At 36.6% G+C, this 18,723-nt stretch overlaps 1 protein-coding gene across 2 annotated transcripts in view; it reads right to left on the minus strand.

Annotated features, from left to right (window-relative positions):
- The window catches only part of CDC123 (cell division cycle 123), a 57,740-nt gene that overhangs the window by 9,743 nt on the left and 29,274 nt on the right, over positions 1 to 18,723 (minus strand). For both annotated transcript variants that reach the window (XM_047741978.1, XM_047741977.1), the window contains 4 exons: positions 8,347 to 8,395; positions 4,315 to 4,390; positions 2,356 to 2,478; positions 749 to 777 (listed from right to left, as the gene is read on the minus strand). In XM_047741978.1, coding sequence (XP_047597934.1) covers positions 749 to 777; positions 2,356 to 2,478; positions 4,315 to 4,390; positions 8,347 to 8,395 — 277 coding nt within the window. The remainder of the gene's footprint in view (positions 1 to 748; positions 778 to 2,355; positions 2,479 to 4,314; positions 4,391 to 8,346; positions 8,396 to 18,723) is intronic.

Below are 18,723 nucleotides of genomic sequence, written 5' to 3' on the forward strand. Positions count from 1 at the left end.
TTGGGACATGACCATATGGACCAGACCCTTTTGTCCAAAAAATGATTCAAAGGTATCGCAAGCATCACAACAGTGGAGCTGCTTGAGCTTGGAGAGGGAATGAGAAATGTGCGGGTAACATTTGGAAAACATATGGTCACATACTAGGTAAAACACACCTGCTGTCTTCCCAACAGCTTAGTCAATAAGCACTAATCACAGGACGTTTAGTGACCCAGATTTTTTTTTAAAAGACTGCACGTCTTGATAAGAAAACCTCTGCTACAGGATTAAATGAAGTCAAGTTTTTGTTCTCTTTTTCATTATATAGTTTCCATCACTTGCAAGATTTAAAGAATAAGCAAATCCTCATCCTCAGTTTAAAGATAAAAATGATCCCAATCATGCTAAGGATCTCTTAGTTAATTAAAAATAATTACCCAAATATCAAAAGACAAACTCCTGGCCACACTTAGGTGTGCCAACTGAACTATTTTAAGCAGACCTAGAACCCCGACAAAAGTGGAAAGCAGGACATAAAGTAGCCATTTAGCCATCTGTTAAATTAATAAATCCTAATCCACAAAACTATTGAAAATATGTCTCCCAATGTTAAGTATATGTTAAGGGAGATTCTTGACCAGTGTGACTTTCAAACACCTTAGCTGGTTTGAGAAAGTACTTTTTGAGCAGCGGGCCCCTACATAATGGCTATGCACTCCGGAAGACCAGCCCTGATTTTAAAGCATATCAGATAGTTGTTACTTACCCTACTGTCTCTATATATATCGAACACAACTGTAAAGGAGAAAAAACTCAAAGTTAACAATGAACTACTATTTTCATGATCTAGGCTCCTTTTGAAAATTAAAATGAATCTTATTATTCATTACTCAAATAGAATATAAGTACCTTGAGAACTTCATGCTTCTAAATCTCAAAATTTTTAAACATGATAAGATAGCCTACAATGTTTTATTTATATGATTTTGTTTTCCTTTACTCTACGCTTGGCCATAATTCTTTATACAGTTGATCCTTAAACAATTCGGGGGCTGGGGGTCCTGACTTCCCTGCAGAGTTGGAAAACTCATGTTTAAGTTTTTACTTCCCTGAAACTTAACTACTAACAGCCCACTGTTGACCCAAATCCTTACTAATAACATAAACAATTAACACGGATTTTGTGTATTATATACTGTATTCTTACAATAAAGGTAGAGAAAATATTAGTAAAGTCATAAGGAAAATATATCTTCTACAGCCCCACACTGCATGTATTAGGAAAAAAATCCACCTCTAAGTGGACCCATGCAGTTCAAACCTGGGTTAATCAAAAGTTAATTGAATTTAAAACTTCAAACCAAACTCATCATCCCAACGAATTCACCATTATAAACAAATAACATGTACTAATGACAAAGACATCAATCACTTAATTCATTTGATGAGGAATGATTTCAGTAAAATCTATAGTAGGAAAGCATAAAATCTAGCTATGGTTATGGCATGATTCATCTTTTTTAAAATCAAATTTGCCACAGAACCCAGGTTTGGCAAGAAGAAATCAGAACAGATTTTAGAATGCAGGAAAACTCTTTTATATACAATATACTTTCTTAAAAGCAAGTCACAAATGTTTACCTTGTAACTGGTACTATCTGATCATTCAAATAAAAAATCTAGAAAGGTATATCAGTCAACTAGCTAATTTAGTCTGAATAACACAAGCATTTTGCTCTCTGTAGATAGACCCTCTGAAATGAATAATAAAATGTCTAAAATGATGAGAAGTATCTGCCTTGGTATTAAAAAGTGACTGATTAAAATAAAATTAACACGCCAACCATCAGATACAGTAATACAGCAAAATGGTTAAAATACAGTTTTTTTTTTTTTAAAGATTTTATTTATTTATTTGACAGAGAGAAATCACAAGTAGGCAGAGAGGCAGGCAGAGAGAGAGGAGGAAGAAGGCTCCCTGCTGAGCAGAAAGCCCGATGTGGGACTTGAACCCAGGACCTGGGATCATGACCTGAGCCGAAGGCAGCGGCTTAACCCACTGAGCCACCCAGGCGCCCCAAAATACAGTGTTTTAATTCCAGTTTTAAAATCTGCACCACCAGGGTGCCTGGGTGGTTCAGTCGGTTAAGTGTTTGCCTTTGGCTCAGGTCATGATCTCGGGGTCCTAGGATGGAGCCCCACACCTGGCTCCTGCTCAGCGGGGAGTCTGTTTCTTCCTCTGCCCCTCCCCTCACTGGTGCATTGTCTCTCAAATAAATAAATAAATTCTTTAAAAAAAAATCTGCACCACCATGAAATAAGGTTCAGTAACATTATGTACTTCATTTCACTGAGTAAATAAAAAATACTCACAGTCTTCATCCAAGAATTTGTACTGTATGTGTTTCTTGAAAAAGTCTTGTATGCATCTGCAAATCTCTTCCTTTTGTTTAGAAATATGATCATAGTACTGTGTATAGTCCCTTTGAGAAATACCTGACAAGAAAGTATTTTATATCCATTATTATATAACATTCTTTTCAAAAACATCAAAATGTAATTTAATCTTTTTGAGAGAACCATTAAAGTAGATAAGAGGACCAATCAGATGAATATTGCATAATACATGATTCAGCATTTTATACAAGTAAAAAACTTAGTAAAAAATTATCCATTCATATGGATAGATATATCCTAAGTTCCATATTGTCATGCATTCTTACTTTAGAATTATTTTTATTTAGTACAATAAAGAGTTCAGTCATAAATACATTTACAATGTAAAAAAATGAAAGAAGCAATTTTAAGTCTATACACAGAGACAATTGCTTCTTGATTTTTTTTCCAATGAACTTTCTACAAAATGGTATTCTTTTCCACTCTTCTTTGGGAAACTTAAAATGTTCCCAATGTCTTCCAATTCATACTGTATTTCACAGAAACAGGCTATTTTTTCCTGTTCACACATGCTACAATGCCTTTCACAAGCCTGACGTTTCAAGCCATGGAAAAGTAAACATTCCTTTCTTCAGAGTGACTTGCTGATTTTATTCCAAATATACTAAAGGGATTATTGTAAAAACTCTCTCAATTTGCTCTGGGCCTAGGAAAGTTTTCTACTTTGAAAGAAGGGTTTCCACCCAATTTCTTCATCAATGACAATACGACTCTCTTCTTTAGCTCTGCTTGTGTTGTACCTTCTTCCAGAAATACCTAACAATATGATCAATTCAAACACCCCAAGTTTCTTTCAGGTAAATTAACAGATGTCAATGTCACATTCACTAATAGTGCTCATGTGGGGCACCTGGGTGGCTCAGTCAGTTAAGCTCCTAACTCTTGGTTTCAGCTCAAGTCATGATCTCAGGGTTATAAGCCTGTGTGGAGACTGGTTTAGATTCTCTCTCTTTCCCTCTCTAAAAAACATAATAATAATAGACAAATTTTAAAATCTTTTAAATTTTTGAAATTTTTAAAAATAGTGCTGATGTGATTTTATTCAAATCACACTTTTCTTGGTCAAAGATAAGTTTTACTGCATGGAAAACATGCAAAGACAAAAAAAGCAGATTATCTTCAATACTTGAGTACATCACAGCAAACAAAATAATCTGAGGAAGAAAATGGGTGGCTTTTTAAGTAATGCACTTATTTGTCTACATATTTCCTCTTGCTAGAATAATAAACACTGCTCTAATAATAGAAACAAAGATCCCAAAACTTGGCTTTTTATGATGCTTAAAATAAGTGGTATGTTGCTAGTAATACTTAGGAAAGTCCCAAAGAGAAAGCAGGTAACATGATATGTAGCTTAAATTGGGAATGGCCAAGACCATCACTTTCATCTCCAGAATCCACACATGATTAATGGACAAGATACTTCTCTGTGGAAACTGAATATGGCCTCAGGAGCATTGTCAATAGAGAATTCCAGAGAGTCACTACTAATTGGCTAGAGGTAGCATCTGAGATAAAAAGTGATTACTACTCTCCTAATTATTAGAAATTCACTTCCATCAAAAGCTTGTCTTCTTGGAGCAACTGGCTGGCTCAGTTGGAGGAGCATGTGACTCTTGATCTCAGGGTCATGAGTTTGAGCCCCATGTTGGGTGTAGAGATTACTAAAAATAAATAAACTTCAGGGATGCCTAGCTGGCTCAGTTGGTGGAGCACATGACTCTTGATCTCGGGGTTGTGATCTCAGGGTTGTGAGTTCAAGCCCCCTGTGTGGTGTAGAGTTTACTTAAAAAAAAAAAAAAAGTAAAAGTAAAACATATAAATTTAGAAAGAAAAAAAAAATCTTGTTTTCTTTTAATGTGTAAAAAAACTCACCAATAAGCTTATTTTCCTTGACAAAACATCGGAACTCAGCCCCAGGAATTAATTCACACCATTTTCGAAGAACAAGCTGTAGAGAGAGGAAAAATGTAACACAACCATGTAACAAAGGAATGTTTACTGGTCTAACAGATAATTTTATGCCAAGAGTATGTTTTAATAATTGCCATTATCAAATAGTTTGGAAGAAAAAGCATCATAAACCATTCTTATCATGAGATATAGGGAACAAATTTATTAGTCCAGTAAGTGGCAGAAACACTGTTAAAATTCTTTATGACAAAAAGCACTTTTGTCATTTATTTATCACTTTGAGAGCTGACATAATATGCAAACCCAAGGATGAAGTTGAATCCTATCATCATTGCACACAGTTGCCCTCTAATTATTTGTTCTTCACTCCTTTAAGTATATTTTTTTAAAAAAATGGATATCCTAGTTATCTACCTTCTTAGCACCATTGTGTAATACTCTGATAAAAGTATTATAATTTATCACTAAAAATCACTATAACCCTCAATAATTTTGCCTCCACTTTATTTTTTTTTAAAGATTTTATTTATTTATTTGATAGGCAGAGATCTCAAGTAGACAGAGAGAAAGAGGAGGAAGCAGGCTCCCCGCTGAGCAGAGAGCCCAATGCAGGGCTCGATCCCAGGACCCTGAGATCATGACCTGAGCCGAAGGCAGAGGCTTTAACCCACTAAGCCACCCAGGCGCCCCTGCCTCCACTTTAAAGTAAAACAATTCTGTCACTGGCTCAAGTCATAAATGGGTTCCACTACTGTAATTAATATATTATATACAAATTCTCATATACTACTGAATTGCTACAATTTTATAAATACTCTAGTTGACAAATGTATGCTTCTGAGTCTGTTTTTAAAATGTTCTTTGGCGAAAACCAGTCCTACTCTTCCAAGTATTAACTGTAATACGTGGCCAGTGCCTCCAGCCTCCCTTAGGCTGGCATACACTTCTTTGCCCTTTAAGGCCTAAGAGATGGAACTTAAATCACACTAAGCCCCATTCCTCGAATAACCTTCAGTGGCCTCAGTATCCTCCCTTCCCATACCCTGTGCTCCCAGTTTCTTGTATCTAACATTCCATAGTATGCACATACATACCAAGTTGTACACAGCAATAATCTGAACAAGTCTCTCTTCCCTCCTAACTAGCAACTCAGAAAGGGCAAGGAACTAGGTCTCAATTCATCCTTATGTTCCCAGCACAAGTATATAATACCTACCAAATGCTTAAAAAATGTAAAGTAAATTAAATTAAAATTACTTAAAATTACTTAAAAAAATTAATTAAATTACTTTAAAAAGTAAAGTAAATGTAAGTAAAATTGTCAATATATAAGATACACAGCCACTAAAAATCCTGATATAAAAAAATATTTAGGGGGCGCCTGCGTGGCTCAGTGGGTTAAGCCGCTGCCTTCGGCTCAGGTCATGATCTCAGGGTCCTGGGATCGAGTCCCGCATCAGGCTCTCTGCTCAGCAGGGAGCCTGCTTCCCTCTCTCTCTCTCTCTCTCTGCCTCTCCATCTACTTGTGATCTCTCTGTCAAATAAATAAATAAAATCTTTAAAAAAAATATTTAATGAGCTGGAAAAATAAACTATAAATGAAAATGGTATGCAAAGTATTTTATGAAGACAGTATATATATACACACACACACATATATACACTTATCTCAGGAAAGGGCAGTTAAATGCCAAAATGCTAATACTGAGGATATATCCAGGTGATAAGTTCCTCATATTTTCTTATACTTTTTAATTTTTTTTTTTTAAGATTTTATTTATTTATTTGACAGAGAGAGATCACAAGCAGATGGAGAGGCAGGCAGAGAAAGAGAGAGAGGGAAGCAGGCTCCCTGCTGAGCAGAGAGCCCGATGCGGGCCTCGATCCCAGGACCCTGAGATTATGACCTGAGCCGAAGGCAGTGGCTTAACCCACTGAGCCACCCAGGCGCCCATTATACTTTTTAATTTTTGATAGTAAATTGCTTTTCTTAAAAAAACTAAACTTACATCCTTAAAATATGCCTGATTTAAATGCACTGATTTCAATTTTCATTATTATAAGCTCTTAGTCAAGATTTATATGTGCTGTATTTTTTTAAAAGAACCTAATTATTAAATGAAGAACTAAAAAAACTAAAAATGTACATGTACACAGTTGTCATCTATTAAATGCTGACACTGACAAATACAGTTCTTTAGGGCTACAGTAATTTTTATTTAAGCAACAAAGAAATAAGCAGTTATTATAAACTAACATTCATTTTTTGGAGAATCTGCATAATCTTTATTGAAGTAATGTTTTGGACAGGTAACACATACACTGTATAGTTGACTGAAAACACACGTAAGGGTAAAATGTGAATTCTCCCCCCCCCCAATCTAGTCCCTCTGTCCTCCCTCTCAGAGGTAACCAGTGCAGTCAATCACTCATATAGCTTTCCAGACATAATCTACATATAAATGAGCATGGAGTACATGTATGTATCTTCCTAAATACACACAGAAGGAATACACCATATATAGGATTCTGCTTGCAACTTTTTTCATTTTAATTATTCTAAGTATATCACTTTCCTGAGCTTTTAAAACTGAGTTTTAAACCCTATGTACTACCATGATGATGGCACATTCCCAAAAAAGCAATAAAAGAGCAAACTGCTGGTGAAATCAATCTTGGGGATAGAAGATGACATCTCAAACAAAGATTATGCCTCAGGGCAAGCCTCCAGAAATCATCTTTGTCATTTTGTGTTTTCCAGCACCAAATGATAAGACACAGCAGGGATTCAATAGATGTGTTTTCAGTGAGACAAAAGATAGGAATATACTATATACATATAAAGAATGTTATAAAAATGTTTAATGATTAGGAATATGCTCATACTATATGCTGTTAAGTCAAAACAACAACAACAACAAAAAACCCCTTCACAACTGGTATGTAAAAAAAAAACAAAAAAAAAACCTTCACAACCGGTATGTAACTCAATTTTAAGTGATAAAAGATCCAGTTTGGTGGCCTAATAAATAGTAAATTAACTGTTCTACAAACATGATAAAATCACAGAAGTTATACCAATACACATTCAGCACACTAAAAATTTCTTGATACAGTGAGTCAGTCTGCAAGTTTTGAAAGTGTGTGTATACAAAGGTGACAAAGCAAACAATGAATATTTTTTTAATGAAGAATTTTTTAAAGACCACTGGACTAATTCTAATTAATGTTACAAATCCAAAAATGCAAGTGGTTTGCAATTATGAAGCAAGATGACCACTCTCTTCAACAAAGTATGAGCTGTCAAAGTTTTCAAAAGTGTTACATTTTGACAATCCAAGTGCATGAAGAACCAAGAGTAATGATAAGGAACAGCCTATCAGGGATGTAGCTGAAACCTGGAATCAAGATTTAAAAGAAAAGTATGTTTCAGATTCACTCATAACAATTGATGAGTAGTTATTTGAGTCCAAGAATACTGCCCATTTTAGGGAGAGGTATTTGGTAGGGGGCTAGTATTTAACCTTCAAACTAGGAAAAGTGGAAAACAAATTTGGGTTTGCTATGTTTAAATTCTTATTGCTATTTCTAAAAAAGTTTTCCACTATCCTTTCGATCTTCTATATGTAACTTATAAAATAAGTGAACAATGTAAAAAAATAAAAAGGTCTACTGAGCCTAAATGGTAAAATGGTGATTTTTTTCTTCATATACCAGGTTAAAAAGCTTACCCAGTTTAAGCCAGAGGATGGGTATAAAGTATTTGTTTTATTACAAAATACATATATTCTATAGTATGTATACACTGTGTCTAAGGGTTAAATATTTATTTATACAGATATTTTTCATAAATTTAAAAAATTCAGTGGCTCCAGGTTCCCAGAGAAATTGATTCAAAAAATTTTATTCATTCTGCTTAAGAACAGATAGCAATTTCTAACACATCTTCATCTAGGATTATCAATTTCAAGATTTAAAAAAGTAAATCCTTACCTCATATTCTATACAAGGATCTGGAGAATCATCAGTACAATGAATAAATCTTTAAGAGAAAAAAAGGCAATTGAGTATCTTTTTTTTGGTGCCAGCTTAGGTACACACATTTACTTATATTCAGTGTGATACATGTAAGATTTTACTAAAAGAATCCAGTAACAGGAGGCTAATTCAAATCTAATGAACATTTATTAAGTACTATTCAACATCAGATGTTAGGTGAGGAACCCAAAAAGGTATTTCACTAGTCCTCCAAACCACCACATAGTCTACAATTACCTTCATTTTTCTGTCAAAAAACAAAGAAACTAAGACCCAGAAATGACCAAATTTAGTGACCAAGACAGGACTAAAACTCAGGTTGTCTAAATACAAATTCCAAATGAAGGCAGGATGGCGCTGCTATTCTACAATTTTCATTGCCTTCTTTATGGCTAAACCAGAAGTCTACTTCTCTGCTGACATTATCTCCACCATCCAAAGCCACACAAAGTTAATCCAATCTTTACCCGGCATGCCGTTTAAAAAAATATTTGCTAGAACTACTCATCCCTTCATTAAGCATACTATTTCCCTCTCTAAAAATCCTCCATTTCATGAACAATTTTTCATGTATTTTTAAATGCCTTTGTTAAATGCCTCCCTATAAGGACTGGCTAGGTACCAGAAATGCTAAAATTACCTGAGTCCCTTGTTTTTTAGGAGAAAGTTAGTCTGGTGGGCAAAGCCTAACGAGCAAAGAAATTCAAAACACTGGAAGCAAAAATAAAAATACCCTGATAGCACAAAGGAAAAACCAATTAGCTCTCTATTGTGTGGGGGGGAGGGGAGGCGGTAGTCAAGAAGGCCTTGTTCAACAGGAAGGGAAGGGTCCATATTAAGGCAAAGGGAAGCACGCACTAGAGCAGAAGGGAAATGAGAACTGTCACGCTGTGTGCAGAGAACTACTGTGGCTTCGCGCTGACGGAGTGGAGCGCGCAAGGAGAACTGTGGAAAGATGAGGTTAGACCTCATGCACTGCTGTGGGGAATGTAAGCTGGGGCAGCCGCTGTGGAGAACTGTACAAAGCTTCCTCAAAACAGTAAAAGTAGAACTACCATGGGATCCAGTAATTCCACTATTGGGTATTTGCCCAAAGAAAACAAAAACACTAATTCGAAAAGATTTATGCACCCCTATGTGTATTGTAGCATTACTTATTAACAGCCAAGATACAGAAGCAACCTAAGCGTCCACTGATAGATGAATGGATAAAGAAGATATGGAGTATGTTAAACAAACAAAAAGCAGAAACAGACTCATATTTATAAGAAAGAGACTCATAAACACAGAGAACAAACTGGTGGCTGCCAGAAGGGAGGGGTTGGGGGGGGGATTGAACAAATAACGGTGAAATGGGGTGGGAGATACAGTTTTCCAGTTACAGAATGAGTAAGTCATGGGGAGAAAAGACACAGCATGGGCAATCTAGTCAGTGGCACTGGAAAAGTGCTGTATGGGGACAGATGGCAGGTTACCTGTGGTGAGCATACCATAAAATATAGACTTGTTAAATCACTGTTTTACACCCAAAACTAATATAACATTTGTATCAACTATAATGCAACTAAAAAAAAAAAAAAAAAAAAGATGACAATGGAGAGAAATTTTGGATAAAGAGGAGTATCCAGATTGTGAAGGGTCTTGTTTGTCTCTCTAGGGAGGCTGTACTATACTATATTATATAGATAATGCGGAGCTAAGTCTCTAAACATGTAAGGGCTTCGGGACTACCACTGTGGTAAAGGTGGGCTGGAAGGGCGGGGGGGAGCGGGGAGAGTGTCAAGAAGGGAGGCAGAGAGACCAGTTAGAAGGCTCAGTAACCCTGAGGAGAGATAAGGGTCTACCTGCCGCAGTGGGAGTGGGGAAGGAGGAAAGCACTCTAAAAAGATATTCAGGAGTCAAAGCCTATTTAACATTGCCTGGCACCCTGCTAAAAGTGAGAGGTGAGGGAGAAAGAGGTTGGGATGACTGGCTGGACAGAGATGGGAATGCCATTCGCTGAGACTGAGAGAAAAGCAGGTGACAGGGGTGAGAGAAAGATGGGAGAGAATAATGTTTGTATGTGGAGCACTGGAAACATCCTGAGAACCACACAGAGATGTGTAGGAAGCAACCAGGAAAAACAAAACTGAAAGAGAGGGAGGAGTTGTAGATAATTATCTGGAGGTAATCACATAGGTATAAGAGCTAAAGTCCAGAAAGTAAATAGAAGCGATCACCTCAGGCAGATGACAGAAACTTGGAGAACACCAAAATTAAAGAGTAAGTAAAACTTGCAATCGAGAGACATTTTTGTTAAAAAGAAAACCCCACATAAAGAAAATAAAAAATACTTCTGAAGATCACTTAAGCAATTTATAAGTAAAACTGAGTTTGAAAAGCTTTTCAATTCCCCTGAATATTTGATTAGGTTGGAATTCTCTGTAATCATTTGTAATTTATACTAGAAACAATAGCAACTCCAATTTAGTTGGTTGGCTGAGATTCTCAGAAAAAAACCGTTATTTCTACTAACAACTGGGCATGGGCAGATATAATCTGAAATACAAAGTACACCCAATGTGCTTTGTTGAAAAGCAATGGGGTTTTCTCTGTATTAATGAACAGGCACTAATAATCCTATGAGAAAGTGCTATTAATATCAATGTTTACCACAGGAGGATACCAAGGCTCTGAAAGGTAAGAGATCAAATAAGTGGTAGGGAGGGCACTAAACCAGCAAGGATGGAGGTTCTAGAGTTGCTGCTGGGGCACCTGGGTGGGTTAGTCGGTCAGTTAAGCATCCAACTCTTGATTTCAGCTCAGGTCATGATCTCAGGGTTGTGAGATCGAGCCCCATGTTCAGTGTGGAGTCCGCTGGTCTCTCTTACCCTCTGCCCCACCCCGCCCTTGCACATGTGAGCTCTCTAAAAAAAAAAAAAAAAAAAAAAAAAAAAAAAAAGCTGTTGTTAAAGCTCTAGAATTTCATCTAAAAAAACCAAAACACCATAAATACCAGATGCATCTAAAAAAAAAGTCCTTGATCATCTTTAATAGTTCCACATAATAAATTTTTCATTTCAAAAGGTCCCTTGCCTTTTTTCCTAGTTTAAGTCACCTTTTAATTAGTAAAAAACTGCTATTTTATGAATTCTATTATAAAAATTTCTTTTTATCCTTAAAACAGATATATATACTTTTATTCCAACTTTTAATTTTGAGGAATTAAAAAATACATAAAAGTACAAAGTGTACATGTATTGCCTTTGTAGGAAACCAATTCAAGTTTACTTTAAAAGTTAATATTTTACATTTTATAACATATACAAATATGGAATTACTACGTTGAACACCTAAAACTAATATAACATTATGTCAATTATACCTCAATAGAAAAAAAAAGATAACATTTTAGCTTCCAACTAACCAACAATTCATTATCAATGATAAAACTGAACTATCTTTTCTTAATTTAAATGTATCTAAAACATACATGGAGACAGAAGTAGAGAAATGACAAAGGAATTTGAATAAAATAATGGCATTGTCTTAGTGGTAAGTATAGTACCATTCTCATTCTTTTTTTTTTTTTTTAAAGATTTTATTTATTTATTTGACAGACAGAGATCACAAGTAGGCAGAGAGGCAGGCAGAGAGAGAAGAGGAAGCAGGCTCCCCTCGGAGCAGAGAGCCCGATTCGGGGATCGATCCCAGGACCCTGGGATCATGACCTAAGCCGAAGGCAGAAGCTTTAACCCACTGAGCCACTCAGGCACCCCCCATTCTCATTCTTGAAATGTGATTTTTTTTTAAAGGTTTTATTTATTTATTTGACAGAGAGCACAAGTGGAGGTAGGGAGGGAGGGCATATGAGAGAGTGAGAAAGAGAAACAGGCTCCCTGCTGAGCAGAGAGCCCAATGTGGGGCTCGATCCCAGGACCCCGGGATCATGACCTGAGCCAAAGGCAGACGCTTAACTGACTGAGCCACCCAGGCGCCCCTTGAAATGTGATTTAGTCATGTGGGTGCCATAGTTTTTGGAAATCTGATAATAGAGGATAGAATATTGTTGTTATTCTATAAAGAACAAGGTGGATTAAGATCCTATATCTACCTATTTTTAAAATACTACAGGAAACCCAATAGACACAATTCCAAAACACAGATCTTCATTATCTAATGTTTTTAATGTTTTGATACTCCTACAAATACTGATTTCAGCCCTTAATTAATCCTCATATTGCTACTTTAAAACAAGTATGTTTTAATGCATAGTTGCATTCTCCCATCCTATAACATTTATTTTTTTAAGTGTTGATTGGTTTAACATTTAATGTTATTTTAAAAGCCTGGTTAGTTTCAGAAAGCAGAAGTGAGAATGTCTGTGCTATGTGAGATTATTGTATAAGGCTTTTTCTTTTCTTTTTTTTTTTTTAATTTTTTTTTTTAAAGATTTTATTTATTTATCTGACAGAGAGAGATCACAAGCAGGCAGAGAGGCAGGCAGAGAGAGAGGAAGCAGGCTCCCTGCCGAGCAGAGAGCCCGATGCGGGGCTCGATCCCAGGATCCTGAGATCATGACCTGAGCCGAAGGCAGCGGCTTAACCCACTGAGCCACCCAGGCGCCCCTGTATAAGGCTTTTTCTTATTAAGATGATTAACCAGATGGCCCAGTACAGTTCCTGCAAGAGAAGAGTACAGAGCCAGCTAGTTAAGCCCAAATGTAAAGGTCAATAATAGCATTTTCAAGAGCTTAGCTGAAATACTGCACAGAACGCTGTGTGTGAATATTTAGATTCCATTTACGTTCTGGAGGAGGTAGGTTTAAAAAGCAAAAATAAGATAATTAGGGTACTAACAACCCTGGAATTTTTACAATCCTTAAATATAAATTAATGGACCTAAAATTTGTTCTAAGAGTCTCAATTCTTTTTATGAGTTTAATTAATTAAAATACTTCCTTTTTATTATCTTTGAAACTTCTGTTTTTAAATTCATACAACTCTACTTCCTCCTCTAGTCCACTGTCTCACCTTGAGGCATGATGTGCTGTTTTCTCACAGATCTTGTTATTTCTACATGAGCACCTATTTGGTGTGGCTCATTTCTCTGGGGATCCCCCAAGGCCTGGGTTGTGGAGTCTTCCCAGAGCACATTGTATTTGCATCTTCTAGGCGCCTCAAGGGTAAAAATGACTGGAGGACTGACTTTTAGATCAATTTCTTTGTTAATGGGAGATCTCTAACAGGCAGGTGGTTCAAATTCTGTTTTTCGAAGTTCATGAGACAAAGGCCTGAGGTTTCAAACTTTTAAACCAAAAAGCCAAAGCCCAAGAACTTTCATTCCTGCTTCCCTCTCTCTGTGCCAATGGATGAATTTTTTTCTTGTTCATCCTTTACGGAAGATAAAAACGGTCTCTTTTCCAAATCTTCACTTTATTTTGGCTTCACTTTATTTAGCCTCTAGTCCCATAAAGGGATTAAAAGTTATGTCCCTTATCGGTTCTGATAATGACCCCTAAAAGACTTCTCTACCTAACCCTCTGATTTTCTATCCTCTTCACATTTCTTGCAACTGGGATTTGCCTTTTGTTTCTCCTGAATTCAGCTATGCATTTAAATTTTTGTTATAGTTAATATTTTACCGAGCATCTCTAGATAATTTGCAACAAAAGATTTTTCAGGTTATCTTGCATGCTACGTAGCTAAAACCAGAAATTAACGATCAGTTTCTTAAAGTTCTTTTACAATTACAAATTAGAACATTTTGAATCTCATTTAAACATCTCTGCCAACCTGAACAGTCTAGCTATAATTAGTACCTACTAACCATTTTCATGTACACTTAGGAGCTTATTGTGTGTGTGTGTGTGTGTGTGTGTGAGTGTGTGTGTGTGTGTGTGTGTGTATTTAAATCCCACTTCTTAATTTATTTTCCTGGGTAGGTATTTTATTATAACTTGGAAGATTTCTTTGACCAAAATTTTCAACAAGGTAACAACAGAAAGTAGTACTAAATCTAAGTCACTGCTTTACAATCTGGATGGAAAGGAGGCTCCTATACTGAATTATAGTTCCTCTAGCTACCCATTAAAACGCCAAATATACACAAATGTTATTAAATGATGAATGCTACATTATCTACAATGGGAATCACAAACTAAAAAAAATTCTCAGGTACAAAAATAATAAAGATTTTATTTTGGGAAAAAAAAAAAAAAAACCCCAAAGTCTATTCTGATAAAAGCTACTATGAAATTATACCAGTGCATTTTTAAAACATTTTGAAATTAGTCAGTTAGTAGGAATTTTTGAAAGTAATGTTCCAGATCCAAATCCTTAAAAAGAGAAGAAAGGGGAAAAAAAAAGAAGTCTTAGCCCAAAACTGCAAGAATGGATCACTGGCAGGCAGAAGGGCCATCTTATTTCTTTCATGTCTACTCAAGGTCCTGCCCAAATCACTCCCTCAATTTCAACAAGACTGCACTACCTATCAGCCCCGAGGGCTTAGCTTAAATAGGCCTATTCATTATGCCCTAAACATGTCTTAATATTGACACACTTTTTTCTGTGAACTTCATAACTGCAATCAACAAGTTTTTATCATGCGGTTCCAAATATTTCACACATCAAAAGAGAACAAATGTAATACACTCAATGATAAGGACGTGGGTGTGTGGAGCAGAGGGGAGCACAATTAGGAAAATATGGATGTACTCTAGTATACAGATGAGGCAGAATGTGTCCCATGCTTTGTTACAAGTAAAGGAGGAGAGGACCAGAAGAGGATGCATGTGCTTGTACTATGCTGAGTTGTGCTACAATTCAGAAATAGACTATATAAGAAAGAGCTAGATGGAGATGAAAACAGAGGATACTAGTGGAAAACATCTAAGTTGAAAATGAATTCTGTGTGTTGGGGCTAAGGGGTGAGATTCTGGCACTGGACATACAGATTTACAATATTACCTACTCAAAGCATATGACTTGGGCCTGTAATTTGGGCCAGACACATGGTAGGAGTGGGGGAAGGAGAATCACACTAGGGGTATACTTTGAGAATAATATCTATATGAATTTACTCTAGGCAAATGACGTATTACCTAAGTCCACTGGCTGAGATCACAATCTGACCATTTTTATAAGCAGTAAGAAAACATTTTCATTAAAGCTTTCTGAAGTGACAGTAAACACAATCACTGATGTTTTAAAGTGGTATACCATCCTAGATACTTACTGGGGCACAAGTCTCATTGGTAAGCTTTTATCAAAAGTTGGAAGGTTACATTATACCTCATGGTAAACACTTGTTAAGTTTAAGATAAAGAGTGTAAATTATGGGCGCGCGCACACACACACACAATGCAGAGCCATGGAACCTTAAACATCAGTGTTGCTGGTATTGTAGAATAATGCTCATGAGGATCCAAGAGAACTAAGTTGAGTACTGGTGCACAGATTCCATTACAGATTTCACTGGTGGTGGAAAAACAAAGATAAAAGTAAAACGAGACTGAAATAAGGATCACTGGGTATGTTCATCTGAATTCTTGTAGAATTCCTCTTCAAAAAGAGAGAAAATATGCTATCTAAAATTAAAACAATCCACAGAAGAAAAAGTGTCACCTCATTAAATGGGTCCTAAAAATCACAAGGTAAAGGTTCTATCAGTCCAACTTACACACAAAATTGTACTCCTGAGACTACTTGCTGAATTTTAGGATTAATAACCAGTTTTGTGATAATCTTAAGAATGCATACAAATTATGTCAAGCAGAGCTGAGTTAAATTACTAAGACAAGTGAAATTTCCTGACCTCTAATCAAATCTATCTTGTGGGTGACAAATCCCTCAGAGAAACACTTAATGGATTTATTTTTTCACTTGCTCAGCTCTTTCTTCCAAATGCCAGTTGAATACCGGATATTATTTTCTTGCCTTGGCCTACTGAAGTGACACTTAATCAATAAAATAATTACTGACAGCAGGCTTGAGACTCAACAAGTCTAACCACATGAAACGTTTATATCTGGACAAATAGTTTGCTCAGGGAGTCTAGTGCAGACAGATTGTGTTAATGTGTCATACTTCAACTTCCACTTTTTAAAGCTTCAAAAGCTTCCTGTGTACAATAACCAGTTGAGGAACAGGAAAAACAAAAGTACTTAATATTCTGTATCAGCTTACAACTGTGACAGATATTACTGCTTGTCTCCCTCGAGCTATCCCCAGCCTCCATCCTTGCTAACACAACTGTGATTGCTGGATCAGGAAGCACTGGTATTCTGCAGGCCCCTCCGGAATCCCAGGGAGGCATGTGTTGCTTAATCTTAGCAGTTCTCAAGGGATGGGCCTGCACAAGCATCATCAGGAAACCAGGGAACTTCTTAGAAATTATATTCTCGGGTCCCACTCGCAGCCTACTGGGCCAGAACCTCGGGGAGGGGACGAGCAATCTGTGTTTCGTCAAACCCTTCAGATGCTCCTGATGCATGCTAAGGTCTGATAGCTCCGGTCTAAACCAGTCGTTGCATTTCTGTTCCTTCTGCCAACTGCTGGATTAGGCTGGGTCACTGTGTGACCAATGAGCCTGGAAGAAGTCTCTCGGGAAGCTTCCAGAATGCTGTACTTGCTCATGTACAGAGAGGAGTGAGAGGAAACAAACCACCCCTTCTATTTTTGGTTCAGATACTGCTGTCTCTTCACATGATGCCCAGAAGTGTAGCAGCAATCTTGTAACCAGGAGGTGATAATTCCAAATTCCATACCAGTAAGCCAAGCATGAGCATAGGGGAAAAACTGAAGAGCCTGGCTCCTTGGGGACCTTGAGGACCAGCTCAATGAACCCCAGAAATACCCACATTCCAGAGTCTTTGTTAGGTAATATATTTTTAAAAACTCTGTATGTGTAAAATACTTTTAGTTGGCCTTCTGTTAGCTTGCAATCCTGACTGGAATAGCTTTCTTTTTTTGAGGTAAGCCCCAAAATAGTATAAACAATATAATGTCACTTTTATATAATCTTCTACGTATTACAGATAATTATACAATAAGGCCATAATGTCTTTTTATAGTCTACATTTGTATTTATTGTTTTTATTTATAATAAATTCTTACAAAATAAAATTCTTTATGATATTCTGTATTTTAATTTGAAGCATTTTTGAAAGGAATTTATGACTTTACTAAGTGAAAATACAGAAACCATTTAGAATGGCATTACTGAAATTTTATTCTGGTTTTGGTTCTACTAACTAGTTTGTGGGAAAAGTAACCAAGCAGATTTAGGCCTTGATTTTCTAGCAGACAGAAGGAAAGAGATTAAATCATTGACATAATCTTGTCTATAAAGAATCACACTCCGCATTTACTCTTTCAGGGGTCCTGAAAGGCCTCTGCAACAGAAGTTCCTCTTCCACTAAAGATCTCATCAATACAAATTTTTATGGCGACAAGACTTACAGCTCTCAGTTCCTCAACTGGTTACTGTACACAGGAATACTTCCAGAAGAAGGTGACTAATTAGAGCCGCCAGGCTGAAAGGCTGCAAGCTTGGTGCTTGGGGTTTGTTCCTGCCAACTCCCAATTATTTAGACTAGGAGAAGCATGGTATTCTGTGGGTAAACACTCTTAATCCTAGGCCTCAAATTCACTTGCTGACTTAACTGCCCTCCCATGCAAAAGCACAAAGCCAAGAAGCACGAGCCAAAGCACAGAAGGCCAGACAACTGACTGGTATTTCTACCTTCTACTGGACTCCCACTAGATTCATGCATGACAAAGAGGCAGAGGTGGGCTACGGAGCAGCAGAAGTTCATCAAGGGCAATGACTTAAAAAACTTTTAGCCACAGAGAATTAAAAGCGACTTACAGTAATTATTGAAAAAGAAAAGATGTCCTCATACTCTCACTTCAACTGATGTTGAAGGAACAGGGAAACCCCTATCTGATGAACTAACACATATAGAGCATTTTTAATGTAATATATTTTAAGGCATCTTTACTTAAAGCATTAGGTATTTAAAAGCTTTATAATGGACAAAGAAGATAGCAACAACTTCCTCGAATCAGAGAGCCTCTCCTAGAAGGGAAATGCTGTAGCATTATTACTAAAACAAGGGCCACCGAACACCTAGTAACATCTGTGCCAACGTGACCACAAGAGGCGGACAATGAGATCTCAAGACAATATAAAGCTTTTCTCCGTAAATGAACCAGAAATATCAACACAGGTAAACACTTTTACAATAAACTGACAATTTAACCAGACTCATTTATTATCACCAAACTTCATTCCCTTCATTTTTATAATACTAAAACCAATGCCCAAGCTGCAGAACTCAGAGGCAAAAGA

This window comes from Lutra lutra, chromosome 8, assembly GCF_902655055.1.
Source record: "Lutra lutra chromosome 8, mLutLut1.2, whole genome shotgun sequence".
NCBI classification, from domain to species: domain Eukaryota; kingdom Metazoa; phylum Chordata; class Mammalia; order Carnivora; family Mustelidae; genus Lutra; species Lutra lutra.